At 42.6% G+C, this 24,607-nt stretch overlaps 1 protein-coding gene across 1 annotated transcript; it reads right to left on the bottom strand.

The window, feature by feature from the left end:
* Positions 1-189: 189 nt before the first annotated feature.
* On the bottom strand, positions 190-21,397 carry LOC129690022 (bromodomain-containing protein 8-like; the record flags this gene model as incomplete). The annotated part of the gene is made up of 6 exons (XM_055625532.1): positions 190-407; positions 876-1,053; positions 7,439-7,507; positions 8,910-8,999; positions 18,420-18,559; positions 21,113-21,397. Coding segments are annotated over 6 exons (813 nt in total), but the record flags the coding sequence as incomplete, so codon positions are not given.
* Between the last annotated feature and the right edge of the window lie 3,210 nt (positions 21,398-24,607).

The following is a 24,607-nucleotide window of genomic DNA, read 5'->3' as shown; positions in this document are numbered from 1 at the left end:
ATTGTGAGACCCTGCCTCAAAAACCAAACAAAATACCTGGTTTGCGAAATGTTTATTTATAGACAAGCAAAAGGTTCAACCAAATTACTTCTAAGTCTAGCAACAAAACTGGGCACTATTTACATCCTAAATCCCCGTCGTGGTGCCCCACCCCCACCCCCACCCCTTTGAAAATACTGTATCTGCAAGCACACGGGCTTCTCGTTTGGAAAGTAAGGCATTATTATCCTTGTTAGGAAGGCGGTGGGGAAGGAGTAAGTCCTCACATCTCCGGCCAGTTGTGAGGAGAGCTATAAACTTGAGAAAGAACCGGGCTAACAAAAGAGGCTTCCTTCAGCCACTGGATTAGCTGGCATTCACTCCTGACTACACAAGTCCTTCCTTTTGTCCAGCCAGGTACTCAGCACCTACGGGAACAAGGACAGAAAACAAAGCATGAACCCTAAAGCCACAGAGGAGTGGATGCAGTTTTACTTATTTTCTTGGCAAACTGTAAGGCCACACCTTTAAAGTTTGGTGCTTCCCCAAAGAGAAACCCTTTCTCGTCTCCTTGAACGAGGTCTTATCCCCAGATGTGGAAATACACATGTACACCACCAAGGGCTGCAGCAAACAGGACGTGGACAGTGGATCCAGCACCCGACCTGCTTTCAGCCTTACAACTTGGGCCTCTGAAAGCAGAATGGACACTTCCCAGACAACCTCATCCCATGGTGCATTAAATCTGGACCCCGTAAGGCTTGGAGCTTCCCAACCTGTAGGGTACAACACCAGTCCTGTCCTTTAGTCATCTCCGAAGGTGAACTCCAGGAACACTACTGTTCCCACGGGCCTCAGAAACCACAGGCCGTTCGTGCAGCACCTTGTTGCAGTACCTGGATCTGCTCCAGGACTTCCCGCTGCATCTCCACAGCCATATGGTAGATGTGATGGTCAGAGTCATTGTACATCACGGCATTTTGGAACATGAGCATCAGATCCCGCTGGAATTCAGCCATGGTGCGAATGCGTCCCTTAGACAGATTCCTCTTCAGGGTTGTTAAGTCCATGGGTCTGCAGAAGCCAGAGGAGACCAAACCTTAATGGGCAAGATCTAGTGAACTAGTGTTCTGGAGGCTGAGGCAGGAAGATTACCATGAGTTTGAGGACAGCTTGAGCTACACAATGAATTCCAAACCAGCAGGAGGGAGATCCCGTCTCAAAACAGACAGAAAATGTAGTGTCTGTAACAAGTTCTTTGAGAACTTCTTAGTGAAACTAGCAGCTATACTGATTCATTTTGCTTTTATTTTTTGTTTTGTCAACGTGATACAAGCTGGAGTCATTTGGGATGGTGAACCTCAATTAATAAAATGGCTTCATTAGGCTGGCCTGTGGGTATGTCTGGGGTTATTATTATTATATTTTTCTTATTATTAATGACAGATGTGGGAGGGCCCCACTCATTGTGGATAGGGTCACTGCTGGGCAGATAGTCCTGAGCTCTGTAAGAAAGCAGGCTGAGCAAGCCATGAGGAGCAGGCCAGTAAGCAGCATCTCTCCATGGCCTCTGCATCAGTTCCTGATTCCAAGTTCCTAATTTCAGTTCCTACCTTGATTTCCGTAGATTATAAACTACAAACTGTAAGACAAAATAAACCCTTTTCTCCCCCACGTTGACTTTGGGCATGTTGTTTATCATAGCAACGAAAAATACGCTAGAAGAGTAGCAAAGATAACAATTTTCATAAGACAAAAGAACAGCAGATAACATCTGATCCTTTATAAAGGTCAAGCAAGGTCAAGCAGTATTGCCGAGTATGGTCAGCACATTCTGTGGTAAATCAATCCTCTCACTAAACATACAATGTAGGCTTTACTTATCATCATCATCATCATCATCATCATCATCATTTAGGGGGCACTGGGTATTGAACCTTGGGCAGTGGTTCTCAACCTGGGGTCACAACCCCTTTGTGGGTCAATGAGGCCACATATCAGACACCCTGTATATTAAATGTTTACATTAGGATTCAAAACAGTGGCAAATTACAGTTATGAGGGAGTAACAAAATAACTGAATGGTTTGGGGTCACAACAGCATGAGGAACTGTATTAAATGGCCAGAGCATTGGGAAGGTTGAGAGCCACTGTGTGACACACAGTAGGCAGTACCTTCCCACTAAGCCTTCATCTCATCCCTCTTTTTCAATTTGATAAACAACACCTTCTGCAGTTGCCAGGCGGGCCTTGAACCTGCTGTACTCCTACACCTTCATCACGAGTGAGGATCTCAGGCTTGTTGACACGAGGCCTACCTCTACTACTGCTTTTCAGACAGGGTTTTACTGGGCATGGTGGCATACCGTTCATTCCAGCACCTGAAAGGCAAAAGCTGAAGGGCTGTCTGTCTTGCCATTGCTTATGCTGGCGGGACTTCACCTTGTGACAATCCTGCCTCAGCTTCCAGAGTAAGCATAGGTACCATTATGATGTCCACTGACAGATGAAGAGACTAAAGCCAGAAGAAATGAGGTGCCGCTCTTTTCTAGCTATAACCAGGGGAGCCCCAAAGAGAAGAGAAAGAGGAAAGAAGGTTGCTGCTGTGCCAGAAACCCTAGAAAAAGAAGAAATGTCAGAGTTGAAGGCAAAGCTCCTGAAAAGAGACGTTCCGAAAAGATGCATCAGAAGACAAAGAGGAAGCTTATTGTGAAAAAACATGCTCTACCACAAGGAACACACACAGATGCACAGAACTGAGACTCCAATGGCCAGATGGCAAGAAGAGCTGGTAAGATAATGCACTTCACAGAACCCAAGTTGGCACTTGTCATCAGAGTCAGAGGTTCAATGCTGTGGATGTGAGCTATCGCCTACACTCCATGTGTTGGACAATTGGTCCCCAGATGGTGGGGCCCCTTGAGAAGGTTGTGGAACCTTGAGAAGATAGAGCCCTGATGGAAAAAGTATGTCATGGGGGCCACACACTTCCTGCTTTCTTTCTGCTTCCTGTGGACCAACCAGCTACTTGGTCCTGCCATGCTTTCCCTACTTGTTACTGCACCCTTTCATGCCGTGATGAACTGTATCCCTCTGGAACTGAAACTAAAACAAGCCCTTTATCTCTTAGGTTGCTTTCTTCAGGGTATTTTATCACAGCAATTCAAAAGTAACTAAAAAGGCCAGAAGAAAAAAAAAATGGCTTAGTGGGGACTAGAGATATGGCTCAGAGGTTAAGAGCACTGGCTGCTCTTCCAAAGGTCCTGAGTTTAATTCCCAGCAACCACATGGTGACTCACAACCATCTATGATGAGATCTGGTGCCCTCTTCTGGTGTGCAGGTGTACATGCAGACAGAATACTGCATAAATAATAAACAAACCTTTCTGAAAAAATGGCTTGGTGTGAAGATTTGCCCGATAACCTATGTTCAATGGCCAGGATCTACATTACAGAAGGAGGGAACTAACTCCCAGAAGTTGTCCTCTGATGAAACACGCATGTCATGGAGTACACATATATGTACATGCATATTCACACAAAGACATCCAAATAAATAGATGTAACTATGACAAATGGCATAAACCCAATGATCCGTAAGATACTGCGGCCTCTTCACCATCACGAGACCCAGCTCTCCAGCATGCCTTCATCAGTCCTTGATGGCACCTCTGTTAAACTTCATCCACAGACTTAACATACTGAAGATTGTAGCCCTGAAGTCAATACCTGAATTAACCCACGAGCATCAGAATAACAAAATCAGTAACAAACTGCCTTCATAGATAAATGACTGTTCCCTCTATTGCTAAGCTTGGCATCATATGCTTGGATGATCTGATTCATAAAATACATCCTGTTTGAAAATGCTTCAAGGAAGCAAGTTTCTCTGGCCCTTCAAATGATCTTTTTCATGATATATAATGAAGGGAAAGACAAGATTGACAGTTATCTACAATAGTTTTTTATATATATATAATCGGTTAATTAATAAGTAACTGCTGACAAAAAAAGAAAGAGAAGGATTAAGTAACTGTTCAAAGTCATAGGGTCTGGGTTCCAATCCAGAGCAGCCTGTTCATTTATTCATATATTTATTGGTCAAAGTCATAGGGCCTGGGTTCCAATCCAGAGCAGTCTGTCCATCTACTCATACACTGTGTGCAAACAGGCATGTATGCTAGCGTGGAGGCCACAGTGAACTGTGGGCTTCAGAGGAACCTTGAGAGAGCCAGCCATTTCTTGTACTCAGTCACCAGGTTTGGCAGCCAGTGCCTTTACCCAGTGAGTTCTCTCGGTGGCCCTGTGGAGCCAAGGCTGGTCTTGGCTTCATGGAAGTAACCTTTTACCTTAAATACCACAGCCACTCTCAACCGTGTGTTCTCCATTTTCAGATGGAAGAATTAATCCCCCAAAGTTTGACAACAGCACGTCCCTGCTCACAGCTGCAGCCATACAGATTCATAACCTGCCTGTGTATCTGAGTCACTAAGAAAACCTAACTTTTACTACCTTATTTTTTTAGGATTTGAGCTTTAAATTATATGTACATGTGGGACGGCGGTTGGGGTTTGGGAACATGTGAGTGCAGATGCCCAGAGGCCAGACGTGGATCCTCTACAATGTCCGCACGCTCACCTGCTGAGTCACTTCTAGCCCCTGGTCTCTCGTGTAAGTATGCCTTCCTGAAGCTTTTGGGTCTCCTTCTTTCTCTATAGCTCTACTCTCCATCACAGACCTGCCATGGAGCTGACCTCCACACTGGCTTAACTCAAAAGACCTGGTTCTTTTCTCTGGGAAAATGCCACGATGTACTGCCTTAAGGATTTTTCTTTTAAATTCTAATAAAACTGTCCTCAAGCTTCTGTTTTAGTCCTTTCTTAAATCCCTTATTAAGGAGACTAAGAACCCCAAGGGGGGAATCCAATTTCACTGGTAACGTGACAACTCTGGCAGAACTCCCCAAATTCCCAGTGATATATAGTAACCATGAAGGGTTTTGGTAATAGTTTCTCTGAGGATAAAACATTTGATCATATTCCAAGACTTTAGAAGCCATCTAAAGTGATTCCAGTCACTTCAACAGCTACCCAAGTGTCTAAAAGGAGACCCTGGTTCATCAATTTCTAGTTAAGCCTTTAAGGCCAAAGGTAAAAATACCCAAGAAAGAGCTCAATGGATGGATGCTCCTCTGAGCCTTTCATGAGATTCTAATGGATGTGAACCTTTCAAAAAATCCTCAGTCCTGGCAATTAAAAATAATAAAACTCATGATGAAACTTAACCCCAGCAAAACAGTATTAAGAGGTGTGGCCTTAGCAGGCAGTAGTGGCCCACGCCTGCAATCCCAGCACTCGGGGCGGCAAAGGCAGGCGGATCTCTGTGAGTTTTACAAGGCCAGTCCAGCATAGCCAAGGCTACACAGAGAAACCCTGTCTCAAAAAAACAAAACAAAACAGAAAACAACAACAACAAATAGGTGTGGTGTGACCTTTAGGAGGTGGTTTTAGTAAAGGGCTCCTTCTTCAGGAATTGGCATTAGTGTACTTGAGTTTAAGATAGAAAATGTAACTAATGTTAAAAATAAATAAATAAATAAATAGATAGATAGATAGATAGATAAATAAATAAATAAATAAATAAGGAAAGATACTTCTTGTTTTCTCCCCATATAAGTTTTCACAAGTCTCCATTACTTTTTGAGGGGCACAGCAGTAAGGACCATCTCAGAAACAGAGACTGGGGCTGGCAGATGGTTCAGCAAGTAAAGACACCTGAGTGAAATCCCTGTGGACCAACTCTGGGACTGGGGAGTTAGCCCACCATGAAGAACACTGGCTGCTCTTCCAGAGAATCCAACACCCTCTTCTGGCCTCCTGCAGGCACCAGACACACATGCGGTGCACTTACACAAATACAGGTTAACACAACAACAACAGGAGTTTCCCTCCGACCTCCACACACACCATGACATGTATCTTCCTCTTTGACCAAATAAACGAAAATTTAAAATATACTATAAAAACAAGGAAGAGACCAGCCCTCCCAGACACCAAGTCTGTGGGCACTTTGATCTTGGACTTTCCAGGCTCCAAACCCATGGGAAATCTATTCCTGTTGTTCATAAATTATTCAGTTAGTGGTATTTTATTATAGCAGACAAATGTGTGTGTGTGTGTGTGTGGCTGCCCACGTGAAGACCACTGCCGCCGTGCCTCGCTCTTTACACGGGTGCTGGGGTCCACACTCAGGTTGTCACCCCCTAAGGTCAACACTTCCTGACCCAGCACCTCCACCAGGCGGCATTTTCCATGAGCCATGCCAACATTCAAAACACTCCACTGAGCCAATGTTTTTAATTTCTATTTAACATCTTTATCTTAGCATGTCTAAAACTATCTTCCTGAATGAGCACAGGGTCCCTCCTTAAATTTTCTTTCATAAAACCCAAACACTGTCATGCTGACGGTGGTGGCACACACCTTTAATCCCAGCACTCGGAAGGCAGAGGCCAGTCGGGAACACACAGAGAAAGCTTATCTCACAGAAACAAACACTGTCAAATGTGGAATGGCCAAGGATGCGTGGACACCATGTAACTGCAGCGCTGCGCAGCCTGAGGCAAAACACCTCCAGTTAGCAGCCAAACTGAGGTAAACGGCAAACAAATCTAACACAAAATGTTAATACCACCTGCAATTCCAGGACTCAGGAGGTTGAGGCAGAAGGTTCAGGAGTTCAAGAACATCTTCAGCCAAGTTTGAGGCCATCCTGAGGTGCAGGAGATTCTCTCAAAACCCTGTAATCTCAGTTAACAGAGAAGCAGAAATGGGAAGATCACCCGAACCCACAAGTTTACACCAATCTAGATACTGTTGGGATGGGGAGCAGAACGCATATTAAAAATAAATTTGAGGCCAAACTTTAATTGGCTTTAGATTATATCTTTGAGTTTGTGAGCACCGTAAATAAGATAAAATACCTGAAAAGCTGGGAAATAAAGAATGAGAAGACAGATATAACGGCAACCAAGGGTCTGGTGCAGTGGCTGAGGCCTGTAATCCCAGCACTTCAGAAGTACAAGCAGAAGGATTAGGAGTTCAAGGTCAGCTTCAACTATTTGAGACCAGCCTGGGCTACATGCATCCCACAAAACAAAGAGAAGAGCAACGAGGCAGGCTGGGGATGAAGCAGAGCAAGTAAGGTGCTTGCCTTGCATGCTCTAAGCTCTGCTTTAACCCTCAGTATCATAAAGAATAGGCATGGCAACACATACCTATAATCCCAGAACTCAGGTATCGGAGGCAGGAGGGTCAGAAGTTCAAGGTCATCCTCAGCTATCTAGCCAGTTTAAGTAGTTATCCTGGACTACTTGAAACACTGTCTCACAAAAAAAAAAAAAAAAAAAAAAGTAAAAAGGGAACCAACCACAACCACTCTTGGCCCCTTTCCTACTAACCTTTTCACCACATCTTTGTATCCTGGGGCCTGCTTTTCTGACACAGGCTTCAAAAACGGACTGCTGAACCTGTTAAAAAATAAACCCAAAGAGGATAAAGAAACTCTGTCGAGTCATTCTAAGGGAGAAGTTTACTCTGTAGTTTAAGAGTCACTTAAAGGAAGCTGCGACAGGAGAATCACCAAGCAGAGGCTGGCCTCGACAGCACACTGTGCTCTGGTTCTTGGCCAGCCAGGCTACAGGGCAAGGCAAATGAACAGAAACCTACAACACATGACTTCTTGTTCACTTCCCCAAACATCAAGAGTGTGAGAGCGGACACCCAACCTGTGAATAGTTTAACTATTATTATAATCTTTCTTTTTTTGTTTTGTTTTTGAGACAGGGTTTCTCTGTGTAACAGCCCTGGCTGGCCTAGAATGCACAGAGATCCACATGCCTCTCCCTCCCAAGTGCTGGCATTAAAGGTGTATACCACCATGCCTGGCAATTTGTGTTTTTTAATTAAGAGCTCACAAATTTGTTCAAGTTTTCCAGGACCCTGTCTTCTTCTTCACCTTTTAAAAATATCTATTTCATTTCATGTGTATGAATATTTTGCCTCCATGTATGTATGTGTTCATGTGTGTAGTGGCCCCAGAGGCCAGAGGAGGTCGCCTGATCCCCTGGATCTTACAGACTGAGACACCATGAGGAACTGAACCCATGTCCTCTGCAAGCCATCTCTCTAATCATTTGTTTGTTTTGAGGCAGGGTCTCATGTGGCTCAGAGTAGTCTTAAACTTACTGTATAGCTAAGGATGACCACGTATTTATGACTCTCCTGCCTTGACTCCTCCAGTGCTGGGACTACAGCTGTGTACTTGTATGCAGGTGTACGAAACACTGAGGATTATTAAATCTGGGGCTTCGTGACTGCTAGGCAACCATTTTACCAATTGAGCCATGTCCATAGCTCTGAAGACCTGTTACTGTGGAAAAAAAAAAAAAAAAAAAAAAAATCCACCCTATGGAAAGGAGGCATACATATTTTAAGACAAAATATCATATATTAGGACCAAAGCTCCAGAGACAATTTCAATAGCACAGCAATGACTTCTTATAGACTAATAAAACAGCTATCAGTCTCAGTCATGGCTTGGGTCTTAGTTTCTGGACTCTTCATGCTTTGTTTTGAGGAGTTTCCTGTAGCTCAGGCCTGTCTCAAACTAGGATGCCCTTCAACTTCTGATTGTCCTACTTCCATTTCCCTGAAGTTAGGATGACAGGCATGTGTGGCCTCAGCCAGTGTTTGCTATGTTCAGATTAAACACAGGACTTCATGCATGGTGGGCAGGCACCAGAGTAGCTGAGCTGCAACCCCACACCCCACTCCAACTATGGCTTGTATAAGGGGTGAACATACCCCTTCTGTGCTCATATCCAAGTATGTGTTTTGGTTCTGGAGAAAAATCTCACTTTGGAAACCTACCTGTGACTGGCAATCATCTTCCAGACTTGCAAAAGAGTCTTCTTAAATAGGAAATGATCCTGAATAGGATCACCTTGGCTTAGGTCATTCCTACAGGATACATGACAGAAAAGAGACAGTCGCTTCATAAGTGGTACTGTGTCTCACTAGGTGGGTAATGAGGCTTTCTCAAGGCATAGTTCTCCTAATTAAACATTTGAAGGAATATAATATCATAGGTATGAAAATGCACTTATGTTTTTATAAGGGATAGTAAACTATATATTTGTAACATTTTTTTTCCTTTTATGTGCCTCTGTGTGTACCTGTGAATTTATGTGCACCAAGAATGAACTGGGGCCTGAAGAGCACCATAGGGCGCCCTTGATACTGGAGTTACAGGTGGTTGTGAGCTCTCTTGTATGGATGCTGGGCACTGAACCCAGGTCCTCCACAAGAGCAGTAAAGGATCTTAACTGCCGAACCAGCTCTCTTCAGCCACAATAAACTATGTCACTCCTACTCAATAAAGTGGTTTCCTTTGTTTGTTTGTTTCCTATTTCTCTTTTTCCTTTTGAGGTAGGGTCTTGTGTAAACTAGCTGGCCTTGAACTAGCTATGTAACTAAAGATTAGGGTAACTAATTCTCCTTCCTCCATATTCTAGATTACTTGAATTATAGTCATATGCCACCATGCCAGGTTAAGTGGTCATCATCTTATAAAACACACTGCAAATGTGAAGTTGCTTATGCCCTTTCTTTTCCTCTTTTTCCTTTTCCCCTACCCTGGCATTTCTAGGGTCAGTTATGTTCTCAGGACTATTCTGAAAATCTGTTTAGACCAGGATGGCTTGAAACTATTCAGCCTCCAGCTTGAGCCTCCAGCTTCCCAAATACTGGAATTGCAGATGTCTGCCTGACTCACCTGCGCTTCGTCCGCTCCTACTCATGTGCACCTGTGATTCTAGAGAACTCATCTATGAAAGTAGTTTTTCAAGTGAGCATGGTGGTAACACACCTATAACCCAGCACTTCGGAAGTAGAAGCAGGAAGATCAGAGGGTCAAAGAAATATAAAAAGTTAGAGGCCAATCTGGGCTACATGAGATGCTTGCCTCAAAAAAAAAAAAAAAAGTTTTTGTTCAGTGTTCTTTCCTAAGTACAAATACAGTTGATAATATTAACTTATTCCTTATATATCAAATAATTCTCTTATGTTTTATTTTAATTCTAGAAATGAAATTTTTTTTTTTTTTTTTTTTTTTTTTTTTTGACAGTGTTTCTCTATGTAGCCTCAACTACCTGAACTTGATCTGATGACCAGACTGGTCTCAAATGCCTCTGACTCCTGAGTGTTGGGATTAAAGGTATGTGCCACTACCACCCAGCTAAATTTTTTTTCACTCTCCTTGTATGCCTCATTAGAGGCAGGCAAGCCTAGCAATCTGGAACTCCCATTTCTTTGGGATGTACACCTAACAACCTCTTTTCTAGGAATGCACTTGGCAGTCTAAGAGCCTTCCCAAGATGCACTATGCATATACAACCCTTTGTAAACAATGTAGCTAGGAACCTGCCAGCAGCTGGGACCCTACTCTATCAGGCTGCATGTACCTGCTTTACACAACAGAAATAAGCTACTCCCCTTATCAGCCTCTTAATAATGGCTACCCTCTGCTTTCCATTCTGACACATTTTGAAGTGGGCCCATCTGCCCTAGACTGGTTCTAGGTGCAAAGTGCGTCTCCTAACTTTTTCTCTTTTGCTTCCTGTTCTGGAGAGTAAAGCTTAGCCCTCATGCATGCTAGTCAATATCCCTCAGGCCTCCTCTGTATAGTAATGTTAACTGTCCTGAGTTTCCCCTAATTTCTTTTATACTGTGTGTGTGCACCATGGAGGGCAGAGGACAACTTGAGGAACTGGTTCTCTTCTTCCACCAGGTGGACCCTGAGGGCTGGACTCAGCCTGACAGGTTGGCAGCAAGTTACTTTACACACTGAACCCTTTCTCTGCCCCTTGTTTTCATGTTTTTGTTTTTTGGTACTAGCACTTCTTGTTTTCTGGGCAAGCACTCCATCCCTAAACTATATCCTTAGTTATCATAATCTTAAAGAATAAATACTTAGTATAGATCAATGTTTCCTCATGATACTTCCTTTCCTGGGCTTAATTCTCTTATTCTGCTTTTCTTCTGAGATACAACAGTTCAAATTTTATCTCACCTTATAATTTAAAAAGTTGAAAAGTTTTCTTCTGAGCCACGTGGTGGTGGTGCACACCTTTAATCCCAGCACTCAGGAGGCACAGGCAGGCAGATCTCTGAGTTTGAGGCCAGCCTGGTCTACAGAGTGAGTTCTAGGACAGCCAGGGCTACAGAGAAACCCTGCCTCAAGAGGGGAGGGGGGAGTTTTTTGTTTATTCCAAAGTTAAATTTTATGATGTTTCCAGTTTCACATTATATTCTGTTATTCCCTTGAAAAAGGTTCTCTTAACACTCTAAATTTTTACATTCTCTAAATCAAGCATGGTGGCACATCTGTAATTCCAGGAGACAGAAAGGCAGATCAGAATTCCATCATCTTTGACTACATAGGCCAGCCTGGGCTACATGAGACCCCATCTCAGGGAAAAAAAAAAAAAAAAAAAGAATTTCAAATTTTACATTGTATACCACACGGTATAAGTGCATGCGACACTACACTCCTATTACTTGTTCAATTTTAATATCTCTTTATAACTATTCTCATTATGTAATACGTCAACTGTGTCTGGATTCAGTGTCTGAATGTTTGATTGCATGTATGTATATGTACATGTGTACTGGACCCCCTGTGACTGGAGTTACAGATGTTTATGAGCCACCATGTGGGTGCTGAGAAGTGAACCCTGGTCCTCTCCAGAGCAGCCAGTAGTTATAACTGCTGACCCAACTCTCTCACCCCACTTACATCATTTAAAATTCACTTCCTTATTTTGACATATGGTCTCACTCTATCTCTGACTGGCCCAGAACTTGCTAGGTAGACCAAGATGGCCTTGAACTCACTTGCCTCTGTATCCTGACAGCTCAGATTAGAGGCGTGCACTACCACAACTGGCCTCACCTGGATATAACTGCATACCATCAAATCATATAATTAAGATCTTTACTCAATTTATTCCTAAATGCTATTACAAACCCTATCCAAATAAGACATTTAAAGCACAAAACAAATTTCTTTTCTTTTTTTCCTATTTTATTTATATTTTTAAGATTTTATTTTTGTTTTGTAAGTCTGTGTGTTTCTGTGTACAAGAGTGCAGTGCCAGAGGAGGCCAGAAGAGGGCATCAGATTCCCTGGAGCTGAGTTACAGATGGTTGTGAACCTCCGGATATGGGTGCTGGGAAACGAACTTGGGTCTTCTGCAAGAGTAGCAAGTGTTCTTAACTGCTGAGCCATCTCTCCAGCCATTCCTATTTTATTTAATGTTTTTATCAGCATATATTCATTACATTTTCATACATGCACGTTAATATGTATCAACCACATCCAGCACTCGTTTACTACCTCTTGTCCCCCTCTAACTCCCATTACTCTCCTTCCTTCTTCTAGCTAGGCTCACTTCTACTTCCATGTCTTTGTGTGTGTGTGTCTATGTCCCAGTGAGTGTCATTAGGCTTATTTACAGGAGCGTGGAAGGGAGGCTTGTTTACTGTAGCACGTGTGCCTTCAGTCTCCGATCACTCAGGCTAAATTAACACTCCCTCCTTTGTGTTAGGTTGTAGAACTTCATTCACATATTCACGTAGTATTTACTGTCTCCACTATATATACTATGGTATGCTAGATTTTGTAAACTCATCATTAACCAACTATGCATATTTTAAGAATCTCTATCTTACCTTTATTTCACCCAGGTGGAGAACAATACCAAGCAACATAAATGAAAGTAAGAAGCAAGGGAAAACACAGCACAAGTGGAACCCAGAAGGCTCTATTTCTCTTGACCCTATCAGTAGGGACTAAGGAATGGGTAAGAAAAGAGTGTGGAGAATGTCTGTTTTGTTCATTTGTATTTTCCAATGCTACAATATAAGGTCTCGAGTATGCGAGCCAAGAGATCTACCATTGGGGTCTACCTCCACCTTCCCACCCCAGGGACTGCTGCTGTTGCTGTTGTTGGACAGTGTTTCACTTTGGAGCCCAGGCTGGTCAAACAGGGAACTAGTGAGTTCTGGGATTATATGGCACCAGCTCAGCTATGGGGTTGTTTTTTAAAGGAGTTTTAAACTTCTACTTTAACATAAGAATTCATGTAAGAATTTCTATCTCCCCTTAAGATAACTGGCCAAGCCTATAACCTCACTTAGAGGTAGAGAGAGAAGAATCAGGAGTTTAAGGCCATTCTCATCCACATACAGAGTCCCAGGCCAGCCTGGGTTACAGGAGGCCCTGTTCAAAAACCAAGGAAACAAAAAAGGCCTTTAGTCAGCGACATCATTACTACTATTCTATTGCTTTCTTTTTCTTTCCTGCCTCCTCCCTCCCTTTCTCTTCTCTTTTCTTTTCAGATACAGAAGAAGATAACATGCTCTGAATTGAAACATTCCATTTTGAAATGATGTTCCCTAAAGACTCAGGAAGTTACTGGGCACATGCCTTTAATCCCAGCACTTGAGAGACAGAGAAAGGTGGATCTCTCTCTGAGTTTCAAACCAGCCTGGTCTACAAAGCATATTCCAGGACAGCCAGAGCTATGTATGCTTAGAAACTTGTCTCAAAAGAAAACAAACAAATAAGACTCAACAAGGAGGCTCGTTATAGTTATTTTTATAAAACTGTGTTTTTTTTTCCAAAGATTTATTTACTTATTATTACTGTATTCTGCCTGCATGTATGCCTAAAGTCCAGAAAAGGGCACCAGATCTCGTTATAGATGGTTGTGAACCACCATGTGGTTGCTGGGAATTGAACTCAGGACCTCTGCAAGAGCAGCCAGTGCTCCTAACCTCTGAGCCATCTCTCTAGCCCCTGTGTTTATTTCTTAGTTTCTCTCTCTTTCTCTTTTTTTTTTTTTTTAAGACAAGTGTTTCTCTGTGTGGCCTTAGCTGTACTGAACTCACTTTGCAGACCAGGCTGGCTTCAAATTTAGAGATCCGCCCGCCTCTGCCTTCCCGAGTGCTGGGATTATAGGTGTGCACAATGCACCTGGCTTTATTTTCTCTCTTAACCGGCTATCATACAATAATTGAGACTATTATTTATTTTAACAAGCTTCACAGCACAATTCTGAGCAATATTAACTCTATTCTAATTCTACTCTAAGCTAATTTGGCTTCCTTCAAATATGCATTCCAATGATACTTGCATTTTGTAGCTTTTCTTGCTGAGTTCTCTCTCCTGGTCCCTCCTGGACATCTGCCCAGGGCTGAATTCCCCACTTCCTCTTCTAATTCCTCCTCCCTCCCCTGGCTGGCAGGAAGTTCAGCCCTATTCTCTCTCCCACTCATCCATTGGCTGTAAGGTGCTTTATTGACATATCAGGAAACAATCGGGGAGCAGAGTTTACACAACTTTAAGACAGGAAATTCTCTCCCTTTGGGAGGGTAGTAGGGGAGTTTCCAGACAGGGTTTCTCTGTGTAGCCTTGGCTGTCCTGGACTTGCTTTGTAGACCAGACTGGGCACCAGATCACAGTGATCCGCCTGTCTGAGATTAAAGGCAGATGCCACCATGATTGGCTGGGATAGTAGATTCTCAGAACAAGGACAACCAGATAGAGAGGGTACGGAAATTAGCATTTGAATTACACAATAACCCTATACCTACATCACAACTGTGGCCTATAGCCGAATCCTTTCTAGCCAGCATTTCAGTGGGCTGCATGAAATTTCTTCAAGCCTTTGTGGATGTTCCTTTTTCCTCAAAAAAGGAACTACCTTTTTTGGTGTTATTGTAAATTCTAGATTGGATCTCTCTGAAGATTCCCTATTTTGATTCAAAGATTCCTCCAACCTCTGTTCCATGGCCTCTAATATAGCATCTAACTTCTCAGTCTCTTTTTTTCTCCAAGTCTATCTTACTCTGACCTCTCTCAAAGAAAATATACAAAACTGAAATCGTCACTGAAAAAATTATTTGTATGCTAAGATAAACAAACTCAAATAGTATCCAGAAGCACTGTGACATTGTGTCTTCCTCCATTTTCAACACAGAAAGTAATCTTCTTTAATCTCAAAACCTCTTGCTAAGGACTTTCTTAGGCCCAGCTTACCTTTCAGACCTTACCAGCTCAGATGTTTGAGGCTTCTCAGTCTGTCTTTGGCTCCTGCTTCCAGGGAGAGGCTATTTGTTTTTCTGCCTCCTTCACTGGAGCCTGACCCCCTCCCCTCACTCTGGGAAGTTATCGGGTCCACAAGTGTTTGCTCCTCTGGCCAGCATAAGTCAGGACAGCAAGGGCCCCTTCTCAAAGGAATTTAGCTTCCTGCCTTGGCTAGAAGAGTCTGGCTTTGAGAAGCTTGCTTGTGTTAAAGAGCTACTTTTTTTGTTTGTTTGTTTTTCTTAGCAAGGTCTCCTAAAAGAACTCCTTGGAGAACTTAGCAGGTCTCCTAAAAGAACTGCTTCTGCTCTGTCTCTCTGGCGTTTGTATCCGTTTCGGTTTTTCTGAAGCCTGTTTGTGGCTGGGGTGGGAGGAGCACTGCTTATTCAGGAAACTGTGAGATCCTGCCTTAGAATCTGCAGTTGCTCTCTTTATGAAGAGACTAAGAAATTGCTCTGTAGTTTTACTTTCTACATAAGTCTGGCCCCACCTTGGGCGCCAAAATGTTAAAGTTATTTTTTTTTAACTGTTTTTGTTTCTCTTGGTTTCTCTCTTAACCCGGCTATCATACAAATAATCGAGACTCTATTGTTTATTTTAACAAGCTTCACAGCACAAACCTGAGCAGAATTAACTCAATTCTTATCCCTCTAAGCTAATTTGGCTTCCTCGCAGCAGCGTGAATGCCATCAATACTTGCATTTTGTAGCTTTCCTTGCCGAGGTCTCTCTCTCCTGGTCCCCCCTAGACTTCTGCCGGTGACTGAATCCCCTAATTCCTCTTTTAGCTCCTCCTCCCCTGGCGGGCAGGAAGTTCAGTCCTATTCTCTCCCCTGCTTAGCGATTGGCTGTAAGCGACTTTATTGACATATAAGGAGGCAATTGGGGAGCAGAGTTTACATAACACTGAGACAGGAGAGTCTCAGAAAAAGCAGTGCAACCAGATAATGGGGGTTAGAGATCAGCATTTGAATTACACAGTAACCTTATGCCTACAAAGGTCATTAAGTTCAGGAAGTAAACTACTTGGCAAGTCTCAGGATCCCTGAAACTGAGAAGATTCAAAGCACCCCTCTTCCCCAGTTATAAAAATAGCAAGGACTTCTGATGAGACTCTCCAATCTATTGAGCCGCCTGCAAGTTGAACAGAGAAATCCAAGGTTTCAGCTTTCATGAGATGTTATCCATGATGGGGAGCCTTTGTGATATCCACTCTCTTGTAAGTAATCCCTTACCTATATTTCTTTAAATGAATGACCCCAATAAACTCATTACATGCATACATTCTGGCCCAGTTCAATAGTTCACCAAGTTTCACTTTGGTGGTATCATTATTTGGTTTGTCATCAGTTTTCTATTGAAGTACATAGATGTTCATAGATGTTTGTTTCACATTTCTCCAGAAATAATGTTATACCAAAACAGGCTCATTATGTAGTTCAGAACATCAGCCTCCAAGAGTGCTGAGATTATAGCCTTCCTGACTATCCCAACATATCTGGCTTTTTTTTTTTTTTTTTTTTTTTTTTGCTTTCTAATAAACAGTCTGAAGAGGACATGGTGGAGCATACCTGTAATCCCAGCCCTCAGGATTCAGAGGCAGGAGGAGCATTACAAGGCACAGGCCAGCAAGAGCTGCCTAGGAAGACCAGTTTTCCTCTGGACAGTGGTGGCAGACACCTTTAATTCCAGCACTTGGGAGGCAGAGGCAAGCAGATCTCTGTGAGCTCAAGGCCAGCCTGGCCTATAAAGTGAGTTCCAGGACAGCCAAGGCTGTTACACAGAGAAACCCTGTCTTGAAAAACAAAACAAAAAGACCATTTTTCAAAATAAATAGATAACTATGGTCTTCAGTGACTCAATTACCTATAAAAATAAGACAATTATATTATAATTTTCCCAAGATACAAACAAGAAAAATGGAAAGCATAAATTTTAATCTTAAAGAATTAGGCACGATGGCTTGGGTTTATAATCCCAACACTTGGGAGACAGAAATAAGAGGATCAATAGTTCAAAGTCACCCTCCACTGTATACTTAATCTGAAATTAACCTGGGTTACATGAGATCCTGTCTCAGGGGGAAAATGTCTATCTATAAAATTAACTACTTCAGACAGGGTTTTAATATGCAGCTCTGGAATTCTGAAACTCACTAAATAGACCATGTTGGTCTTGGACTGTTAGCTATCTATCTTCCTACCCCTGCCTCCTAAATGCTGAGACTACACGAATGCACTTCTGGCCCAGTTTCAATAGTTTTTTAAAAGGTATATTTTGTATAATAGTAGATCACTTAGCACCATTCCTAAGTAAATGAAACTAGTAATTATTGAGAAGATTTATGAAAGAGATTCTGTTTTTTCCTTTTTTCAGAATGCTGGAGAGTAAACCTAGAGCTTTGCAAGTGTTCTACCACTGAGCTACCTCCTCAGCCCTGAGACTCTCTAAATATCAACAAAACAGCTTTTAAAAAAATACAAAGATTTATTTAATTTTACATGCATGAGTGTTTTGCTTACATGTATATATTTGTATTGTGTACATGTCTGGTACGGAAGGATAGAAATAGGTATCAGTTCCCCCGGAACTGGAGTTACAGGCACTTGTTAGCTACCAGGTAGGTACCAGGAATTGAACCTGGGTTCTCCGCGAGGCAGCAAGTACTCTTTAACCACTGAGCCATCTCTCCAATCTCTCCAGTACAAAACTATGCTTATTTTATAATAGAATAGCATATAAGCTTCTATTTATAGTACGTTAAAAATTTAACCTGAGCTCAAGAGGTCAGACTAGCCTCGGTAATAAAATGAACACCTTGTTCAAAAAAATTCTTAGTGTTTTCCACCCATAACTTCCTTTTTTGTTTGTTTTGGTGTTTTGTTCTGTTTTTCGAGACAGGATTTCTCTGTGTAGCCTTGGCTGTCCTGGACTTGCTTTGTAGACCAGGCTGCTTCAACTCACAGTGATCCACCTGTCTCTGCCTCTCAGAGTGCTGGGATGGCAGGCATGTACCAACACACCTGGCATAACTTCCTTCTTAAAATATTTATAAAAACAATTTAATTCATAGTAACAAATCCAAGTACTTATAAACAGGAACAAATGAAAGGATGAATCCTAACAACCTTGGATGGAGATCTGTGCTTAGAGGTCCTCGCGGAGCACATCGAGGACCTCCAGGGTACCACACAGCACTCAGCCATCCAGCTGCACCCCCAGCCCTATACTTACAGTTGTGAGGAGTTGTACAGGATGTCCACCAGGGGAGCTTCCTTAATGCCGACGCCATCACCTAAAGGGGGCTGCTCTTCTATTTCTGAAGCATCCCCTTCACCCTGATCCTCCTCTTTTGTGTCTTGCTGAGCCTCCCCCTGGGAATCCAAGAAGCACCGGAAACTTTAGAAAGTCACCATCCACATCCTAATTTTTCTTATACAGGGGAAAGGGTAAGAAGACCTAAGGGTAAAAAGAAGCCAACTCTATAGAGCTACCAGAAAATTAGGAAAAGGTGACTACATTAGAAGAATCAATAAAGGTTTCAGTGATAATCCAAACAATTTAAAAAATTCTCCAAAGTGAAAAAGTATATTTACTCAATTCTAAGTTTGATGTTGACCCCTGTAGGGGAGGAAAAAAACAAAACAACAACAATCAAAAACAAAACAAAACAAAAAACCCAAATCAAAGCAAATAAAACCCTTCACTATCCCCTGGGGTCTTAAAGTTAGCTCTTATAGCCACCCAGATAATATTAACAATGAGATTCTAAATTTACTGATTATGTTCAGGCTAAAACAAATGTTAGAGTGAAAATGGCAAAACCAGAAACACCTGGAAAGCTAGAGAACACACAGCCATCTGTGGAGATCAGAGGACAGCTCTCAGCAGGCAGATCTTTCCTTCCAGCATGTGGGTTCTGGGGTTGAAACTGGGTCTTCAGGCTTGGCAGCAAACACCGTTAGCTGCTGAACCATCCCACAGACCCTTATTTTCCTAGTTAACTATTTACCTATTTGTCGGCTTTAGGTCTTGCCTTGCCCAGGCAGATTCAATCACAAGTTCAAATGATTCTTGTCCCTCAGTCTCCTGAGTAGCTGGGACTACAGGTGTGCCTCACTACAACCCACTGAATTGTTTCATTTGCCTGTTTGCAACTCAGCCTTCTTTACCTCCTGCTGGGTCTGAGTGTGGCTGAGGATAATCGCGATATCTGATCTTTCTGCTGGACCCTCTTGACTGCTGGGATTACAACCATGCAACACCACACCCTGCTTATTCAGTAATGGGGATCACCCCAGGGCTTTACGTGTGCTAAGCAGGCAATCCACCAGTTGCGCTCACCCCCAGCTCTGTTTGTGTTTTAAGACAGGGTGTCATGTTGCCCAGCTAGTCTGAAATTCATTGTGTAGCCAAGGATGGCCTTGAACTTCTGATCCTCCTGCCTTTGCCTTCCAAGTGCTAGGATTACAGATGTGTGCCACAACCTCTGGCTGAATTCTTACATTTAAATCTTACCCCCCAAAATCTTCCAAGTAGAAACGTATTTAATCTGTTTGGAGCAGAGAAAACAGAGGTTTTAAATATCCAGTAACATACTGCCTAAAGCTGGTGCTGAAGCTGGACTTTGGAAGCAAGAAGTTTAACTCTTTGGGTTATGTGTTCTAGCCACTCTGCTCCACCTGCCTGTGGGGATCAGGTGACCTAAGTAGTTTACCTCTTCACTCTCTTTTGGGTAGCCCCTTTAAGCCATAATATCTGTGGGGGCTGCAGCTGCCTCTGGCTTTCCATTCTCTCAGCAGCTTCTTTTCAGCCAGAGTTTAAGTCTAGTTTAGGCCTCCTGAGGGTCTTCACTCTCCACATCTTCCACAAGAAGCCCACTAGAGTCTCTCCCTGGGCTGCTTTCCTCTAGTTCCTCAGCCTCTGCATCCTCAGTTTCCCTCCAACTGCCTGCAACAAGATCCAGACTGGAGTCCCAAGAGCTGAAGAGAGACGTGCAGCCATTGCTCAACTCTGAGTCATCAGGGGAGTCTCGTCCAGAATCCAACCAAACCCACTCACAACACCCCGTCTTCAGTCTGTCTTCAGGGCTCCTCTTTCACTTTGGTAGTTTCCATTCCCCTTCCCTCCTGTTGCCTGGTACCAGATGAAGGGCAACAGTTTTGACTTGATTCGTTGCTGCTAGTGCACAGTGGCCCAATTAAACAAGCTCCCTGCAATCAGTGTACTCGTAGCTGCACAGGACCAGCTGAGCATGGTAGTGAACTCCTTTACTCCCAGCACTCAGGAGGCAGAGGCAGGCAGGTCTGTTTGAAGCCAGCCTGGTTTACACAGTGAGTTCTAGGACAGCCAAAGCTGCATAGTGAGACCCTGTTTCAAACAAACAAACAAATAAACATACATACAAAAAATTTTTTCATTTTTATTTAGTGTGTGTGTTTTTGAGTCATAACACATGTATGTGGGTGTCCTCAGAAGCCAGAAAAGGCTATTGGATTGCCTGAAACTGGAGTTACAGATGTTTATGAGCTGCCTGATGTAGGTAGCTGCTGGGAAACAAACTCCGGTCCTCTGCAAAAGCATTAGTGCTCTTAAGCATTGAGTCATTTCTTTAGTCCCTAAGCTTTTGTTCCAGTCAACAATAGTAAGAGTGGTAGGGACATTCGAGGGTAAGCATTCTGGTGAAAACTTGGGTGGGACATCATGGTGCACATGAAAATGCCCCCAGGAAAGCTGAAGCTGAAAAGGATCTCAAGAGTTCCCATATCTGATCTCAAAATGAAGAGAGAGAGAGAGATGGGAAGGGGAACAGGGAGGGATAGGAGGGGAGGAGAGGAGAGAGGAAGGAAAGGAAAGGAAAAAGAGAACGAAAAGTTTACAAAAAAAAGTGGTCTTTCCAGCTATGGAAATAATAACTTCACCATTACCTCAGAGAGGATTTGGAGGAGGTTCTGGTGTGTGTCTTGTTCTGCCTCCTCCTGAGGGTCTTCGCTCTCCACATCTTCCACAAGAAGCCCACTAGAGTCTCTCCCTGGGCTGCTTTCCTCTAGTCCTTCAGCCTCAGCATCCTCAGTTTCCCTCCAACTGCCCGCGTCAAGATCCAGACTGGAGTCCCAAGAGCTGAAGAGAGACGTGCAGCCATTGCTCAACTCTGAGTCATCAGGGGAGTCTCGTCCAGAATCCAACCAAAACCACTCACACCCCGTCTGTAAACACACAGAAAAAAACAAAACAAAACAAACAAACAAAACACATACACACACACACAAATTAGTTCAAATAAAAGCAAAATAAATTCATTGAAATCAATATTCCCAACACACCTCTATTGTCCAAGTTCATAAAAGGGTCCCGAAATGTCTTTCTATTCATTAGGAGGCATAAAAGCTAGCTAAAGGGAGACATTAGATAAAATTTTAATCTTTTAGATAAACTATAGCTTCATATTACCCCATTTTAAAATTTTGATTTCTTCATACTCCAAAAGAGAATTAGAACATAGTTGCCTTAATAGACTTGCTCTATCACAAATCACTCATGAACTCAATCACAAAGCAATATACTTGAGGATAAAACGATTTTCTTCAGTGTATATCAATCTTAACCTATTATTAACTTATTAATCATTAGTTCAAAATACTCATGATTACCTTTGGCATCTTTCTGGTCATATCTGACTGTACAATAAAAACAAACACTTGAGTTTTATTAATTTATTTGGAAATTTCATTTTAAAGATTTACTATTTTTACGTGGTTTGTGTAAGTGTGAATGAATGCAATTTGTGTGCAGGTGTCCATGGCGGGGGGCTGGGAGGAGGAGAGATTGAATCCCTTGGGTTACAAGTGGTGGTTAAGCCACCTGATGTTGGTGCTGAGAACAAAACTCAGGTCCTCTGGAAAAACAGCAAGCACTCTTTCATTGATCCATCTCTTCAGCCCAAAACATTTTTAACTGCCTTCTCTTGCTCATTACACTTTTTTTTTTTTTTTTGCAATTTTCTTTTTTCATTCTTTTAAAGACAGTCTCCTGTAGACTGGCCTCATGTTCTGTAGGTAGCTGCGAATGACTTGGTTTTCTTTGGTGCTAACCCTGAAATCCAGAGTTTTATGCATGCTAGGTGATCTAGCTACATCTCCAGCATCCTGCTACAGCTTTCAACAAAGATTCTTCTTCAGTTCTTGCTTGGTCTTCTGCTTTGTCATTAACTCCTTTAAAGTTTCATCTTTTTTCTCTGTGCAAGTTGCTCTCTTGATTTGTTCGAAAAGATTTAAAATTACTGTTTATGCATAGATGCCTGTGTGAAGTGTTGGATCCTCAGTTGCTGGAGTTACAGGCAGTTGCCAGCTGCTTGGTGTATGAGTGCTAGGATCTGAACTCAAGTTCTCTGAGAGAGCAGCACATGCTCTCCATCTCACCATTCCACCCTCCCCACTTTTTTGAGTCTTACTGTGTCCGAAAACTCAAAAATTCTACTTAAGCTTCACAAGTGCTGGCTGAAATTGCAAAGCTGTGCCACAATGCCTAGCTTTCTAGTCTCCACCACTAGGGGTGGGGGGAGTGTCTTTTGTCTCATCTGTACTTTACCCCTAATTACGTCTCCTTATTTTTGTCCAACATCTCTTAATATACTTTAAGAGATATGTTGGCAGAAAAGCCAACTTAATTTTCCAACTTAAAATATTTTTTCAAAGATTTACTATTATGTATACAGACTTCTGCCTGCATGTGCACCTGCACTCCAGAAGAGGGCACCAGATTTCACTACAGATGGCTGTCAGTCACTGTGTTGTTGGGAGTTGAACTCAGGACCTTTGGAAGAGCAACCAGCACTCTTAACCTCTGAGCCAGATCTCCAGCTCCTCCCACCCCACAACTTAAATTTATTTCTGAGACAGGTCTCAGCATGCAGCCATGGCTGGTCTGGGACAATGTGGAGAGAGCAGGATAACTTGCCTCTGAATCTTGAGTGCTGGGTTTTCCAACCTCTAGTGCTTTGATGTTTGTAACACGACTGCTTTAAGACTTATTTCCTATTCTGATTACTGGACTAAGTGAATTCTCTTATCATCTCAAGGACTAACTTCTCCCTTAGTTTAACAAAGTTTTTATTTTTGAACAGGGTCTTGTGTATCTTGGAGTGGCCTAAACGTTGCCAATTATTACTTTGAACAGATTCTTCTTCATCTACTGCTAAGTGTCAGGATTACAGGCTTGTGTTGCAATGGTATATGAAAGCTAGTGATAATCTCTAAACTACATCACAAACCCTCAAATTTCATAAACAGTTCCACTTTAGACAGTTGAGATCTTTGACTTTTAGGCATAGCCTATTGTTTGGGTTTTTTTTTTTTTTTTTTTTTTTTAAATGACAGGGTCTCACTAGGTATCCCTGGCTAGCCTTGAACTCATTATGAGATCACCTGCTTTTGCCTCTGAAATGCTGGGATTAAAGGTGTGCATTACCACACCTAACTGTAAGCATATTCTTCTTAAACCTTTTTTCCTCAAGATAGTATTAAAGAATGCCCTACCAGTCATGTTTTAAAGACTCATACTACTAGTTCATTTACTGCTGAATATTTTTATTTAGTAACGGAAGTTAGAACTGAGGTCTTACGGTCCTAAGACATTTTAAAATTACATTTGTGTGCACCCACACGTGTTATGAGGATGTGCATGCCCCTGTGCACGTGGGTCAGAGTACAACTTGCAGGAGTCCATTCTCTCCTCCCACAATGTGGGTTTCGGAGATTAAACTCAGGTGGTAAAGCGTGGTAGCAGGTGTTTGAGGCCACTGAACTATCACATAGGCCCCACTTCTCTAGTCCTGGCTGGCCTCAAACTGTCAGCTGTCCTCTTGCCCCAGCTTGTCTGGTCCTGGAATTACTGGTATGAGCCAACATGTTGTTTTCAAGTGATTTCTTTCTTCCAGCACTGGGGATTGCCAAGGCAAATGCTGTATAATCAGCCTTCACAAACATAGTCCCAGCCCTAAACCTTCAGACTCCCAGAGAGTAACCTTTACAAGTTTCTGCTGTTGTTTTAAGCACACAGTACACACACCTGTAATCCAAACCACTGGGGGAGCTGAAATGGAAAAATTCTGAACTCTAGGGTAGCCTTGTCAAATAAAAGGAAGACTCCACTTCAAATAACAAGACAATATTTTAAAAGAGTTTTTTTTGTTGTTGTTGCTGCTTTGTTTTTCGAGACAGGGTTTCTCTGTGTATAGCTTTGGCTGTCCTGGAACTCACTCTGTAGACCAGGCTGGCCTCAAACTCAGAGATCTGCCTGCCTCTGTCTCCTGAGTGCTAGAACTACAGGTATGTGCCACCATGCCCAGCTTGTGCAAGAGTTTTACCTATAGGAATACGGACAGCATAGACAAAGATAGTACTGACACAAAACATTACTGACAT

The sequence above is a fragment of the Psammomys obesus genome, unplaced genomic scaffold (genome assembly GCF_907164565.1).
Source record: "Psammomys obesus unplaced genomic scaffold, mPsaObe1.curated_primary_1811, whole genome shotgun sequence".
NCBI classification, from domain to species: domain Eukaryota; kingdom Metazoa; phylum Chordata; class Mammalia; order Rodentia; family Muridae; genus Psammomys; species Psammomys obesus.
This window is presented reverse-complemented; position numbering and strand designations above follow the sequence as displayed.